At 42.7% G+C, this 15,419-nt stretch overlaps 2 protein-coding genes across 3 annotated transcripts; both read right to left on the bottom strand.

Annotated features, from left to right (window-relative positions):
• Positions 1-143: 143 nt before the first annotated feature.
• Positions 144-7,815, bottom strand: LOC308122641 (regulation of nuclear pre-mRNA domain-containing protein 1A-like). Its single transcript, XM_080484607.1, has 7 exons — positions 7,405-7,815; positions 5,001-5,130; positions 4,677-4,783; positions 4,440-4,534; positions 3,613-3,739; positions 2,421-2,596; positions 144-1,085 (listed from the first exon to the last, which is right to left on the bottom strand). The coding sequence occupies exons 1-7, from the start codon at positions 7,553-7,555 to the stop codon at positions 987-989; spliced, it is 885 nt and encodes a 294-aa protein (XP_080340733.1). The 5' UTR covers positions 7,556-7,815; the 3' UTR covers positions 144-986.
• Positions 7,816-9,134: 1,319 nt separating this feature from the next.
• lrrc71 (leucine rich repeat containing 71) lies at positions 9,135-13,313 on the bottom strand. 2 transcript variants are annotated; one of them, XM_080485049.1, is made up of 18 exons: positions 13,120-13,313; positions 12,572-12,643; positions 12,426-12,452; positions 12,225-12,347; positions 12,002-12,106; positions 11,843-11,918; positions 11,663-11,737; positions 11,355-11,423; positions 11,095-11,254; positions 10,926-11,009; positions 10,711-10,785; positions 10,536-10,637; positions 10,400-10,463; positions 10,240-10,313; positions 10,111-10,134; positions 9,916-10,021; positions 9,556-9,647; positions 9,135-9,298 (listed from the first exon to the last, which is right to left on the bottom strand). In XM_080485049.1, the coding sequence occupies exons 1-18, from the start codon at positions 13,169-13,171 to the stop codon at positions 9,179-9,181; spliced, it is 1,500 nt and encodes a 499-aa protein (XP_080341175.1). In that variant the 5' UTR covers positions 13,172-13,313; the 3' UTR covers positions 9,135-9,178. The 2 variants fall into 2 exon arrangements, with proteins under 2 accessions (XP_080341175.1, XP_080341176.1); XM_080485050.1 differs by lacking the exon at positions 12,572-12,643 and having other exon boundaries at positions 13,120-13,310.
• Between the last annotated feature and the right edge of the window lie 2,106 nt (positions 13,314-15,419).

The following is a 15,419-nucleotide window of genomic DNA, read 5'->3' as shown; positions in this document are numbered from 1 at the left end:
TGCAGCTGTGAACTGCAGCGCAACCACACGGCTGGGAGGTGTAATAACAAGAACGTTTCCCCGAGGCGCTTTTTTACCGCCATCTACCGGTCAGATCGATTTACTGCAACTAAAATCAACAAATTTGCAGACCAGGCGGGAAAGATGTTTGCCTTTTAGGTTTTATTTGTGTCTAAGAAGCATTTGCTTCACATTTACAAAAAAAAAAACAAAAAAAACTTTTTTTTTTTTTGGTAAAGTCTGGCTCTGGAAACTGGGGCACTTCTTAAGCTGTGTGAGGCATCTGCACAGCATTCGAGAGATTTAGAGATAAAGCAGTGATGCACCACAGTAAACAAGACAACGCACTCCCTCACACATTGTTTTCCAGTACACAGGAGACTTCACATCACAGTCATGTTGAATAACGGATACAAATCATAAGCATTTATGAGAAGGAGCAGGTATTGCTCCACCATATTTACATGCAAACTGTAATATAAACACATGGATCAGGTTTTTACACGCTTGTGACACCAGTGGACCATCTGAGGGTGATATTAATACATGTTTTAAAGAACATGGCATCCTGCTAAGCTTCCCAGTGAATGATTTCAGCATGAAACAAATGCATTTCTCAAAACCAGAAAAAGAAAAGCCATGATAGTGATGCAAAATACTGCAAATTATTATGCAGGATCACACTCTGGTGCATTATCTGAAGTCACTATAAATACAAAAATATCCCACCAGCTTCATTCATACCGCTTTGAAGTGGTAAAAGTTAGATTATAAGATGCATGGGAGTGTGTGTCTCGAGGTTACAAATTCAAATTTACAGTGTTTTACTTTTTTAAAAATCCAAGGATGAGCAAACAGACAAAAAAAAAAAAGGATTTTATAAAAAAAAAAAAAAAAAAAAAAAAAATGAAGATAAATAACAGGATGAAGACGGAGTTTGGGGACAGAGAGACATGAGATGTTTCCGTAGCAAGAGAGCTAAGACTTCAGTTTGAAGAGTTGTAGAGTCTCCCTGGAAGATTGCCAAGACGTGATCGCAGTTCCTTCCGGACCTGGGTCACCCTCCCCAGCTTACGCTTGTATTCCTAAAAACAAATGCCACAAAAAAAGTCTTGTCAAAGATTGTGCAGCCTGACAAGAGAAAAGTGAATTAACAGCCCAGAGAGCAAAGCAGTGGAAACAAGTTCTTCAGAAACGCGCACACATAATGTAACCGGAAGATTTAACTAGTTAGAAAATGACTTTCAGTCCGCGGCACGCCGAGTAATGTCAAAGTGAAGTTTGCAATTCTGATCAAAAACCTTCATTTAAGTTTGTTTTGCTGTTATTTATACTTTTCATGAGATGTTGCATAGGCCAAGGCATTAAAATGGTGTTTATATATATGATTTTAAGTCTTTCTCAGCTTGTGGTGCTTTATAAACACCACGAATAACTGATTCTGATTCCTCCTGAGAACACACTTATAGAGCAGTAAGAGTTTGTTGCCGCTCTGAGGTAGACAACATTAAAGTAAGAGAACGTGAGGAGCTGAATGACGTGTGGCGTGTGAACACCGAGTAATGGGAGGTGGACAACTGAAAGCCTGTCAAAAAACGGATTTCAACTTCTTCATCCTGAATAGAAACAAATATCTGAACTTGCACTATTGTTTGTGTGTGTGTGTGTGTGTGTGTGTGTGTGTGTGTGTGTGTGTGTGTGTGTGTGTGTGTGTGTGTGTGTGTGTGTGTTCAATGCATGTAAGACCTCAGCCAATTCTACATAATTAACTCAAAATTGCAATATTTCTAGTCAGATTTCAGAAAGTACTTTTGGTTGAAGCTAAATAAACCTTTCAGCCGTCATTAAACAAGTCACCTTGTGTAGAACGTCTTCACCGCGCTGAGGTGAAAGTGTTAAAGCGAAGTATAAGAAATCACAAAATCATTTCCAGTTTTCATTTTCAGGGTTGTTTTTATTACAGACGCCTTGGAGGACTGAAGACACAAAGTAAGAGACTGTTTATCCTCTGGGTTTCCTGTGGACGAAGGCTGCACAGATAGTGTCAGTACAGAAAAAAAAAAAGAAAAACCAAAAAGCATTGCCCTGAGAGAACAACAACCTATTAACATCCGACACAAGTTGTTTTGGTAGATACTCACCTGATGAGCAGGAAATGCCGCGCAAACCGAGCTAAATTAAAGAACGTGATGATGGCAATCCTGACATGGCTGCAACATTCTCATGTACTTTCTGGATTCCAAGTCCAGACTGAGTTTACGACCAGATGTTCTGACTGCACGCAGGCAATATATTGGAAAATGCAAATATATATAACAATGACTCATGACACGAATGTGAGAAGCACGAGACAAACACCGGCGATTTTTTAGCATTCGACAGGAAGGGGGAAAAAAGAAAAAGAAAAGTTAATTACGCACTTCTAGTTTCTGCTCGTTCTGGGCCAAGCCGTCCTTCTGGCTCTGCAGGAAGACGGTCAGCGTGCGCATGAGCTGCCTCCTGTCGTCGATCTCTGCCGCCAGGCGGCCGCTGTAGTCCGCGAGCAGCATGCAGGCCTCCTCCACCAGGCGGGAGAGCCGCTCCCCCGACTCCTTATCTGAGGCACGGAGAGCAGAAACACAGAGCGGGACACCAGGCTTAAATCCAGCGGTCAGTCGCCACCGCCGCTCAGCCGGGAGTCGATCGGTTCGAGGTGGATTCTATCGGAGCAGTTTTCTCGGCACGGCGCTCATGTTCAAGCCAACTTTCCCTACATACACCTAAAATACATAAAGTCAACCAGATGCAGTAAGACGCACGACTACACAGAAGTTTGATCCTAGAATTTAACCGACGCACTGGATGGGATGGACGCAGAGTTCAGGAACCAACTTCTTCTAAAGCTTTCTTCGTTCAGCCACACTTTGCTTTACGGGAATAGAAAAGGCAGAAAGTTGTGAGGAAAAACACTAAAATAACATTTACTTGGCAGGTCAAGAGACGACGGAACTAAAAAAAACAGACACAAGATGAAAGCTGTGAAGATTTATTTTTCATTTCATGGGGAGGCTTCAAGGTGAAGACGAGTCTGTTCTGCTTTTATGCATCTAATTCTTCCTCCACCTTCTTTCAACGGGGTTTGCGTGTTTGTTTTCTTTTTCTTTTTCTGTTGCCTTCTTATCTTCAGTTTAAACATACATAGCAGACTGAACATTTGTTTTACTGTTGAACTTGTTCGCTGTATACTTGCTCAAGAAGATAAATACTTGATGGGAAGTAGGACACAGCCGCGAGGGGATAAAGGTTTTCGGTTTGACGATCAGTCGGTACCCGAGCAACTGTTCTCTGCGTTTATAAATGTGTACGTGATACTTTGGTTGGAAGAAATATTCCAATTATACATCCAAGATGTATAATTTATTTAAGACAATTAAAGGGCTGGCCTGAACGTCAACGCTCTGCTCAACGAAAACAACAAACACTATCGAGGACATTATTTTAAACTGAGCTATATTTATATCTCAGTGTGCTGCTGAATGTTCAGAAAAACAAGTGAACTTCACCGAGTTGTGTGTGTGTGCGCGTGCGTGTGCGTGTGTGTCTGTGTTGCCCACTTGGCGTCCAGCCACCGACCTGTGATCCTGTGCAGCAGCGACGAGTCCTGCACCTCGGCAGGAAGGGAGGAGATGCGCTGCCGCAGCACCGAGTCATTGGAGGCGGCGTTCTCCAGCTCCTGCAGAGCTCGAATTAACTCTGCTGTCTGAGGGAGAGCGTGCAGGACACGTGCGGGGCGGTGGGGGGGGGCGGGGGTGGGTGGACATTCAAATACTGCAGCGACGAGTAAAACACCGACAAATTTAGGCCCCGTTTACACGATAACGTTTGATGTGTGAACACCTAATCCGTTTAAAAAAAAAAAAAAAAAAAAAAGGTGTTTACGCCGCAGCAGCGGATACACGGACAACGATGTAGTTAGTATGCCGGGCCACTGGAGGGCGCTGTTGCTTGATTTTGTAACGTGTGTGATGTGTGCAGAGAGCAATACGCTATAGACGTGAAGAAAATGGAGTAAACCCGACTTCCGTATGGACTGATGACGCATCGGATGCTATCAGGAGAGAGTCTCAACTATAAAACTACTGATCTGGACGATAAAACTAGAATATGGGCCGCGGGGCGTACCACTACAGGTCCACCGTGTTTGTTTACAAGTGGATGAGCAGAAGGAAGGAGAGACAGGTGGAGACACGCGCATGTGCAGTAAGGGCGCTCGTAGCCTCCGTCAGTCTCTGCAGGAGGGAACAGCGACCGTGAAAGAATCTTTCCACCGTGGGAGCCGGTGTAAAAACACCGGTGTCGTGTGTAAACGGACCGCCCCAAAAGTGAAGACAGTTTTACGGAAACACTCGTATTCGTTGTCGTGTAAACGGGGCGCAAGAGAACTTGATGAAAGTTGAGACCTGTGGGGGCTCGGACGGGGAGCTCTGAGAGGCAAAGCCCTCGTCATCCGGTTGGATCTCCTCATACGATCTCTTCTTGGCCTTTTTCTCTCCGTCTGAAACGACACAAAAAAAACAATTAATCGCGAGGAACGGGAGACGAGTTTTGTCTGCTCGCTTTCCTCAGCATCAGCCGTGATGCGCAGACCCGGCGAGGTGGTCGAGTGTCACGCCGGTTTCAGCGTCGCGTGGACTTACAGAGGACGTGCGAGAGCTGATCCAGCAGGTTGTTTTCGTACACGGCCCTCTCCTGCCAGATGGACAGAACCCGACCCAGCTGCTTCTTACAGCCGTCCTCGCCATCTCTGGACAAACACAAACACAGACAGCAGGTCAAACGGCTCCGTCTGACGGATGTCAGGGTTGGAAGACAAAGTCCTGAATCTCAAGAAAGACGTCGTTTAGACGGATTATATATCCGTATGCATAAATCTAATATTGAACTGTAACTTTCAAGTATTTCCAAAAGCAGACAGTCATTTCTTGTGCTTATTTTAATTCGGATTTGAGCCGAAATCTCACCTGTTTACGTGTTTAAATGCATCGACGATGACCGGAGCAAAGTCCTGGGTGAACTCGGGGCCTTTCCTCTTGCTGTTCTGAATGACGTCGTTGGCCAAGTACAGGAAGGTCAGCTTGCGTGATACTTGAGCTGCATGCGTTCGAACATAAAAATAGACACGCTGGAGGTCATTTTACCACGATTTACAAGGTCCAAACATAAACAGAGTGATGGCAGGCTTCAATGCAGACGACTGTGCTGATCATCATTTGCTTAATCTGCAGTTATATGATTACGAGCAACTTTTAGCGTAGGAGAAGCCGCCGTCTCTTCCAATGAATTATTGACGTAAACGTCTGTTGTTGTTGTTGTTGTTGGACAGGCCAGAGCTGACGCTGAGGACTGAGCTCCGGAGAGTTTGGTCTCTGTCCCCACGGCTCACAACTCTCCCTTCATTCCCCAGACACGGTCCCAAAATACACCCTCCACTTGAGATATCATTAGCTTGTTGATTAGCACTCGGAGGAGAAGTGTGCTCGTAATAGCTACGGCTGCAGACGAACCCCACATTAGTCCAGCAAGAAATACTGTTCCGAAAGGGAACTCTTAAAACTAGAAAGAATTCAGAGATTGTGTTCAGTGTGAACAGTTTCACCATTTCATCCTGATCTTAATTTAACTGGACTTTCTAAAGACACCGTTTGTGTGTTACACGTGTAAACATTTGGTTCCAGTTCCTGAATCTTGGATCTCAGTTCAGAGAAACCTGGACCGACCACAGGAATGAATAAAAAGAGATAATACCAACTGTTACGTACATATCATCATCTTTGGCTGAAAACCTCCTCTATCAGAATGAGTCATCAAAAGATAAGAAACCACACGCAACCGCAAACCTGCAGTGAACATGCATGAATGAATGCAAATAAAATCAAAGGGGGAGATCATATCGGGAATCGAATGAAAGTAAATAAGGTCATTGAACCGCAGAAGATTTTACAAGATGAGTCGACAATAAAATTTTAAAAAGATGTGGAGTTGGGAAAATAATCACATCAATGATCATCTAATCCTAAATATTCAGGATATGAGGAATATTTTTATTATATTCAGGGTATTAATGTGTTCAGATGCAATATAAAACATGGAAACGAAGCCCCAGGGGGTGTATGGGCCATCCAGATTGTTCCTGGGTCTGGGTCTCCCTCAGTGCAGGTGGCAGAGTTGGAAGAGGTGTTTGTGTTTAATGTGTGTTCAGGCCAGTTGGGTGCTGGGGATTTAGTGTGTGAATTCAGCTCCTTTCTGCCTGTTGTCTTGGTCTTTGTGTCTAGTTTATGTTCTGCTGTTTGCCGCTCACCGTCAGTGCTTTTAGGCCACGATGTAGAAAGTGTTGTGACAACAAGCGTGTTGGTTATTTTTCTGTTCTTAATGTTGTATTTGTGTTGAGTTGTGCAAATTATGCAAAATTCTGATTGAGTTTCCTGTTTCTCATATGTACTGGGCACCGCATGTGATTTTGTATTTGCCTAATGTGGAGTATTCTTCTTGGGTGGCTTCAAAGTTCTTCTTGATCTTATGGTTTACATTGACACTTAAATGTGAGTATGTTGTTATAAGTGGGTGTTTTTGGGGTCCCTTTGTTTTGCTTCCAGTTTGTCTGGTCTCTCTCAGGAAGCTTTGTGAATATCCCCTCTTTCTCAGTGCTGTAAATAGGACTTTAGTAGCCTCCTCGGAGTCTGTAGTTTGGCTGCAGATTCCGTGAAACCTCAAGAGTTGAGATTTCACTAAGCCTCTGAAGGTTAAGGTTTAGGGTTAGGGTTAGGGTTAGGGTTAGGGTTAGGACACAGACAATGGACAATCCTAAGGGTTAGGTTTGGGACACAAGTGTCAGTCCAATGTGCAGCGCTCAGGGTCCGGGTGCAAGAATTGGTTGATCCCGAAGAGGTTAGGGTTAGAACACAAACATTGGTCGATCATAAAACACTAAGGGCTAAAGTTAGGTTGACGGTTCGTTTGCAAGCACTGGTGGATTGACAAGCGCCAAGCGCGAGGGTTCGGCAGAGCTTTCCACAGATCTTTAGGCAAATAAAGGATTCCTTATATGCGCAGTGTGATCGGCAGATTGCGCAAATCGTCCCAAATCGAATGCTTTTTAACTGCATTCGATTCAATATACTTAAAGAGCAGTAGATTGAACTCAAGTATGAGGAAACATCACCAGGACTGTACTAATTCATTGCAGTATTGCGAGTACACGTTCCACCCCTCATTATTGTGACGATAAGATATCTTAGATAGATGGAACCCAGTTTTGTCACCAGACCTCCTGGTTATTCGGGGACAAAGCTGTGAGGACATTGTTGCTGACAGTGAGCTAGCATTAGCCGCCGGAGGCACGAGCGAGCTTTTATAACGCAAACTCACCTTTCTTCAGCTCCTTGATCCAAACACCGACAATGGTCTTGGAGTGTTTCCTGTGGTGGATGAGCCACAGGGACAGCGTCTGCACACTTTGCTGGGAGTTGCTGAGCTCGGACAGTTTCTTTTCCAGAGCCGCCTCGGAGAACGCTGACATCTCGGCGGAGGTTGGGAGTCGAGGCGGCGGCGGTTGCGGCGGCGGCGGCGGCGCTGGGAGAAGCGGCTCGGGGCTTCCTCCCAGATGTGTCGTCCACAACACGTCAACCGCACACTCCGGGAACTTTAGCCATCTAGTTTCAGTGTTCCACGCCGCCTCCGGTGCGGTGAAGGCTGGATATTTAAACCGCGCACCTGCGTGCTGTCCGGGGTCTCTGCCTCCTTGTTTGCAGCGAAGCGCAGCAGCCTGCGGGCTTCCGTAATCATGGCGCGTTCAAGTTAGTCGGAAATTACAAATCTGAAATGCACACGGTGGCTGACTACAGTCGTTACTGGATTTGTAAGTCTCATCTCAGGTTTTTTTTTATTTGCACTGGATTCTTTTCACCCAGAGAATTAACTTCAACACATGATCTCTATTCAGCAAAGGTCCGATGTTCTGCTTTTTGTTATGAATCACGCAGACCTCTCAGGTCAAACCAGCTTTATGTTTCCAGAGTCATAAATAAACATGCATAAGTTGTTTTTATACACCAACAACTTAGAGGAAATGTACTATTAACGTTATTTGTGTAATTTATGTAGCATTCCTTAAAACAACGTAACACAATCCTTCACATCAACGAATCAGTACAACAGATACAACTCAATTTAAAACCACCCAAAATAAAACAGTATAAATAGAGCATTATGTTGGGACAGATTTTAGTTAGATAAAAAAACAAACAGATGATGAAGATGTAATAGAGGACACTGATGAGGCTGGCAGGATTTTCTCCAGCTGGTTATTCTGGAGTGACAAGGCCCCGGCAGAAGTTGCTCCTGGTTTGTTATCAAGTCCTAGATATTATTAACAGAGGCTAGTTTAGATTCCGTTCATTGGTGTGAGCGTCTGTCTGTCATATGACCTGTCCAGAGTAAATCTGCCTTCACTCACAGTGAGTTTGGATTAACTCCTGCACCCGAAGATAAGAAGGATGGATGGATTATAATAAAGCAGTCATGTGCAGCCTTGTATGATTAGGACTTCTATTACATTGACTTTGAATACATTTTCCTCATCTTACTCTTTTAAATCTTTCTACATTTTTAATTGAACATTAACGGTATTGGTATAAAATCTTGTGATACAACTTGTGCTGCAACCTGGACACATCATCAGTGATGTTATCTGGTGTTTGAGGTCTTTCGAACATCATCTTATCTCACCATTGTAACGCTCCCCGTTTTCTAACCCAACAACTCTCTTCAGGCCGCTCTTTGGGATCCCAGCAACAGATGCACACAGTCAGACCAGTTTCAGTCTTTATTTCCCACTATGCAGGCTTTTACAGACTGGCCTTTGATCGAGCAGATTCACACAGCTGGTGCTCTCTGTCTGACTGAGGCGTCTCCTCTCTCCCCAGCCAGCTGCTGCTTGTATGAAGGAAATGGGATCAGTTAATCAGTAACAAGCATGTGCAAACAGCGTGTCCAAACACTCTTCCTTGAGACATCCTACCACTCATCCCTGCAGCTGAGCTCACCCAACAGCCCAATACCAAATGCTGGTGTATTCCACACACACACCACACAGTAACAACCAAGGAAAACATCTTTATTGGTAAAAACGTAAAGCAGGAGCTCAGCACGATTCCTCTTGTCCATCCTCTCCGGTCTGTTCAGACGTGTTTTCTTCATCGGTGGTCGCCATCAGTTCAGAGATCTTCACGTAACACTCACATTCTGGTGGGAAGAGGTTCCTCTGTTATGAAGAAATCAGAATATTCATCATCGACTGTGAGAAAATATTCCACATTTCACATGCAAGCAAGGAAAATCCCTGATGTGCAGACTTTTAAAAACTAAAACCCCTTTCTCTAAAGAAAAGAAATCACTTGAATCCATTGATCAGTTACATCTCATAAGGATTCAAAATAAACTATTTAAAGTAACCAAATGTAATGACAGTAGTTGGACAGTTTATGTTATGAAATGAATTAGTGTGACAGTGAAACCAACCTGCAGACAGAGGCGGGGACGGCCTCGCCCCTCACCTTTCACTTCAAGTAAAGCCAGAAACAGAGGCAGCGACTTTTCTGTGATTCTGTTTCCTGCACAAACACACACACCCACACACCCACACACACCAACACACACACACACACACACACACACACACACACACACACACACACACACACACACACACACACACACACACACACACACACACACACACACACACACACACACACACACACACACACAAAGATGCTCACGAGCTGGTAAAAACATTCACATAAAAAAAAGCAGCATCTTCAACATTGTCACTTGAGAGTTATGGCTTGATGTGTTGGGGTGGAGCCGGCCGTCTCTGACCTGCCAGGTTGAGGGAGCTCAAGGTCGAGTTTCCGGGCAGAAGGAGCTGACCATCCCTGCGATACAGCGACGGATCCAGCAGAGGGTTCACTATCTCCTCTTCTGCCTGCTCACAGAGGACAACATGCAGAGGGCCAACGTCAGAGTCTAAACCTTCAAGAGTGAATTTGTAGCAGCGCATTGTCACACACAAACCTCATTCAGGGCAGTTGATTTATCCTGTTGATGATAACATATTAAATATGTTAAATTATAGTTATATTGCACTATTCTATTCTATTCTATTCTATTCTATTCTATTCTTTTCAATTGTGTTTCCAGTACCTCCAGTGAAGTCACTTCTTGCTCTTTGGCCCTTGACTTCCCACCTTTACTGTGTGGCCTCTTCATATCCTGAGCTGGGAGAGATGGAGGAAGACAGGAAAAGATCAACACACCTGCTGCTGTCAGGGAATCATTCTTTGAGTGCAATGGAAGCAGTTACAGTTCTTGTGGGGCTTTTGGCTGTCTTTGTTTGCAGCTCGTTTGTCCTCTTTCCTGGATATATCCTGTGGTTTGACATATAAAGAAGTATATGAGTATGATGTAATGACGTTGCAGATTTACAGGCAGCATGTGACCTTCTTCTTGGCGGAGGACTTCCTGACACTGAGCGAAGTGCTGCTGGACACCGAGGTCAAGTGGACAGCAGAGGATTGTGCAGAATCAACCCGAGGAGATGACTGCAGAAACACAGGAGGACTGGTTAATAGGTTGTGTGACTGGTTTTTCCATGCTGGACACTTCCACCCTTACAGACTGGGTTCTTTGCAGGAGCATCTTCCTCCTCTCCACCACCTCTTCATGAGTCAGAGCAAATTCACCCAGGACCTGGAAATGGAAGCAATGAGCGGTGTAGGCCTCTAAAATTACACAAGAGCATGTAATCAGTGGAATATGATTTAAAACAGATTAACTCCCTCATTTAAATGCATTATGTGTCAGTGAGAATCTTTGATGTAAATAGATACCTCAGCAAGACGAGCTGCTCCCGAGTCTCCTATCTGATTGTTGGATAATGACAGAATACCCAATGTGCGATTCAAGCGCAGGCCCTGGGAGGCAAAACAGAAGGAAGACACCACCTCAGAAGTCACGAGGAGGAAACGGGAGCAAGGTGGCTCCACTTCCGCGTCATACCTGTGCGATGTGTGAAGCGCCTTCATCACCGATGGAATTGAAAGCCAGATTGAGAAACAAGAGATTCTTGTTAGCCGATGCGGTGGTTGAGAGGGCGGAGCCGATCAGACGAGCACCTTCGTCTCCTATCCGGTTGTTTCTCAGGGACAAGTGAGTGAGGCTGGAGCAAAGAGACACATGGGGGCGGCAAGGTTAGAGAGAAATAGTTTCATGTGTAAAACCTGCAGGAAGAAAACTGGCTGGCTGGCTGGGTGACTCACAGACTGTCCTCAGAGAGAAGATGGTGGAAGGTTTGCTTGGGGAGAGGGTTTCCTTCCAGCATCACCACCCTGACACAAGGCAAAGGGAAGGGAAGGAGTTAGTAAGTCACAACGAAAAGGTTCTGCCGTGTAACATTTTCAGAAGGAAGGCTTTATGCTGCTGCCCCCACCGCTTCAGACGACATTTCTCGGTCACTTTACAATGTTTTCTGACTCAATTTTACGTTCCCGTTCCCCATTGCCAATGCACATGTCTTCAATGTGCAAAACAAAGCCTCTTTGTTTGAATGACAGCAGCATGTGCTCACCTGAGGCTGGAGCACTGAGATATTGTGCTCATGAGGGAGATCACCATTTGATCTGTCAGTCCTGCCTGCCAAAAACTGGCCGTGATCACACAAAACAAACAGGAAACAAAGCAGTGACAGCAGTAACAGAGTTAGTTGCAACAAGAGTGCTCCTACGTGCGGCACCTTATCATTACTCACTGGAGGATCTGCAGCTGGCTCACAGAGGGAAACATTTTCAGCAGCGCTTGGAAAGTCTGTTCGTTCAACTTCCAACCTGAGAAAAAAAAAAAAGAATCATATTCAAAGATACTTCTAAATTTTTCCGATATCTACAGAAACGTAAACTTGACTTTTTACCAGGGATTTTGATGTGCTTGGCACTGTGGGGGCCTTCGTCCTCCAACATCACTTCTACACAGGGCGTACACCAGGAGGACGCAGCTTTATTCTGACGCTGGTTGTCTTGTGAGGGTGAAATGATAATGTCAATGGGTGAAAGGAGGCAGAGATGATGAAAAGAAAGAAACATAAATGATGTGCGTTGATGCAGCACAAGCAGAACATGTCGATGTGTATGCACCTTTAGTTTCACAGGTAACAGATGCTGGCTGCTTGACGCTGACATCGAGGACATTCTTTATACCCAGAAGAGCGCAGAGGGCAGGAAAGTCAACCTCTACATTTCCCGAACATCGATATTCATCTGCAGGATGGTGAGATGAAGGATTTTAACACACAACTGTCAACAAACCGAGGACAACAGATGAATAATGTTATTTACCAAAGGTCTGTACAGGCAGTGTTTCATCTGTAATGAAGGACAACACAGTTTAGTATGGGAAGGGGGTGAAAACTAGGCGTTACCATGTCACAGCATGAATAAAATTCACAGAAAATTAAACGTTCAGTCTGAATTTATATGCTAACCTCGTTTTAATTTCAGGTGAATGGATGTGCTTCTTTGACTATTGGTTGGAAGCTTTCTTTTCTTCACAATATCTTCACGGGAATAGAAATATTGTAATTGAATCACAAAAACACAGTTTATTCTTATATTAATGATCCCACTATTTCAAGTCCAAATATATCACAAAAAAAAGATAAGGAGCACACAATTGAAAGTTTCTCACTATCATAAAGTACATTAAACATTGATTTGAAAAAAAAGTTATGCCCCATTGATGACGATTTTCTAAAATAAGAAGTTTATCTATTTGTAATTCTCTAATTTTGTTTATAATGAAAACATATCAACAGTAATTAGTACTGTATAAGAAACAATGACATACAGGTGATCAAAACGGGCAAGAAAATCCTCAATTATACAAATTTTGATTTTCTTTTTTGTGATATATTTGGAAAATGAGTTTTCCAAACTGAACAGTGTTAAATGACTTGTAGTTCCAGTCAGGAGGCTGCTACCTTGTTTTCTTAATACTGCTGATAAAATAATAATCAATATTTAGTTTATTTACCTGTATTTTTCAAAGCCTCTTCTTTCTCCTTGTTTTGTTTTCTTCTCAACATTCTTGTGTGTTTCCACGAAGACTGTTTCGGGAAAATTAATATTCACATGAAAATTCCCGAAATTGTGTGTGCCTGCCTCTCCTGTGATCTCTTTCGATCCCCGACGATCTGTTTTGAACATAGAAATAAGAGCGTCTGTGGCGTCACTATGGAAACAGACACGGGCTCACTGGCGGAAGTATCGCGATATTTCTGTATCATCGCGAGAGTTTGAACATAAGCGAGAACGTCTACTGTGTGGAAAAATAATATAAGTTTGCGGGGTTTTTTCCATTCAAGAGAGCAAAGAAAATTCTTAGTCACCTCGTCATCATTCTTAGACTCAATGAACAATATTTCTCTTTTCATACTTAGTTGGTGGGACCACACGGCACATTAATGACTAACTGAAAGAAGATGACATACATTTTCAGAGAGCCATGGATCTAAACACGTTTCAGTTCCCAGCTTAATGAAAGTTCAATTATTTTACATAATCCCATCATCTTATCTTACCACAATTTAATTGTATGATTTAGTTAAATGGCACTATTTTACAACTCTGGCCCACTCAAGATGAAATTGGACAGCACGTGGTCTCTGAACTAAAAATGTGTTTGACAGCAAATGATTAAAATTACCCAAAACGGTTCGAGTGCTTTTCTTTCTGGAGTTTGCATCTTCACCCTGCGCATTTGTGTTTTTCCTGCCGCAGTGTAAAGACATGCACTTGAGGTGAGTGAAGCTCCACAGAAGATGGATAATAAATCGTAAGTGTTTTAAAAGCTTTCTTTGTGAATCAGCATTAGCTTCCCATAAAATAAACTTTGTGTGAAACAAAAACAACACGGGGGAGTATATTCACAATAATGTAGTGCTTTTTATTAAAAAAACAAACAAAAAAAACAAACAAAAAAAAAACAAATATAAAACAAAAAGTAAAAACCAACAGCATTTTTCATGACTTAAGAATCATAATTACAAACTTTTAACGAGTGGAAGAAGTTGTTTTTTTTTTTTTTTTTGTTGACAAACTGTACACATCACAAAATGTCCGCCAGTCTGCCATTTACAATGCTTGCATCTTATTTTGTGATTGTCTAAAAAATAACTAAACAAATCACACAAAAACACACAAACACAAGTACAAGCATCATACAATGACCGCTATCACAAAACGGAACCATTTCCTATTTGAACGAAAAACAAAACAAAAAGAAAAAGAAAGAAAAGTGAAACCCCAAAATAAAAATAATAACAATAATAATAATAACATGATATCGGGCTGACAGCTTTACTTTTTGTTTCTGTCGCCATTTAAAAAATATCATAACATTTTTATGTTGGTTTGTTTTTTTAGTGTTCAACACTTTGCAGCAAAAAACAAGGAGTACGCTTCTCCTTTAAAAAGTCATATTATTAACAATGGTCAGTGACGGAGGTTGTGGTCGCTCAGTCACTGTCATGTCCCAATGCCTTCTGTGTCCGTTTGACATTCTTCTCGCTCATGCAGTACATAGATGAATTTCATTTATAGGCAATGAAAACTCAGCTTCAGTTTTTTATGTTGTCGGGACGTTTACGGTGAGATTTACTGGACATTTAAAAAGGAAAAAGAAAAGAAAAAAGAAAAAAAGAATAATCATTTTCCTCCAAGCTCAAGTGTCTTCATTATAGTAATACAAACGGAAGAAATTATAATATTATCATTATTATAACCATAATACATTTAGGGCTGAGTCCTGTACAAGTACAATAATAAACAAAATCCATTTTTTCAAGATATTGCTTTAGGAGACACTTCTCAAAGTAAAGTGTGTGTGTATATTTACAATAACTTGGCACTGTACAGCTTCCTGTTCCCTCTCCCCCTCCGTCAGTGTCTCGTTCTCGTCACTTCTCTGTCAGTTTAGCGCACGGGGACATTTTGCAGGCTGTCCCTTTTTTAGCAGAGGCATTTTGGGGGAAGAAACAAACAACCAAACCCAAAAAAAAAAAGAAAAATGACGAAAGCTCATCAAATATCACTATTTCTTTTTAAAACATTCTCCATGGCAACCAGGAACATAGTCGAAAGACGAAAAGAAGAACAAGATCTCGAGTCCCGCCCACCTCCCAATATACAATATACACCGCCCCGCCCATCTCACAGAATATAAGAAAATATGACCGTCACGATACATTTCATGTTAAGTATTGTTTTCCATAGTTTTCTTAAAACTTAATTGCCATCGAGCCCTTATTTTTTTTTAATCGTTTTCTTTTTTAA

Source organism: Lipophrys pholis, assembly GCF_963383615.2.
Source record: "Lipophrys pholis genome assembly, chromosome: 17".
In the NCBI taxonomy this organism is placed as follows: Eukaryota; Metazoa; Chordata; class Actinopteri; order Blenniiformes; family Blenniidae; genus Lipophrys; species Lipophrys pholis.
This window is presented reverse-complemented; position numbering and strand designations above follow the sequence as displayed.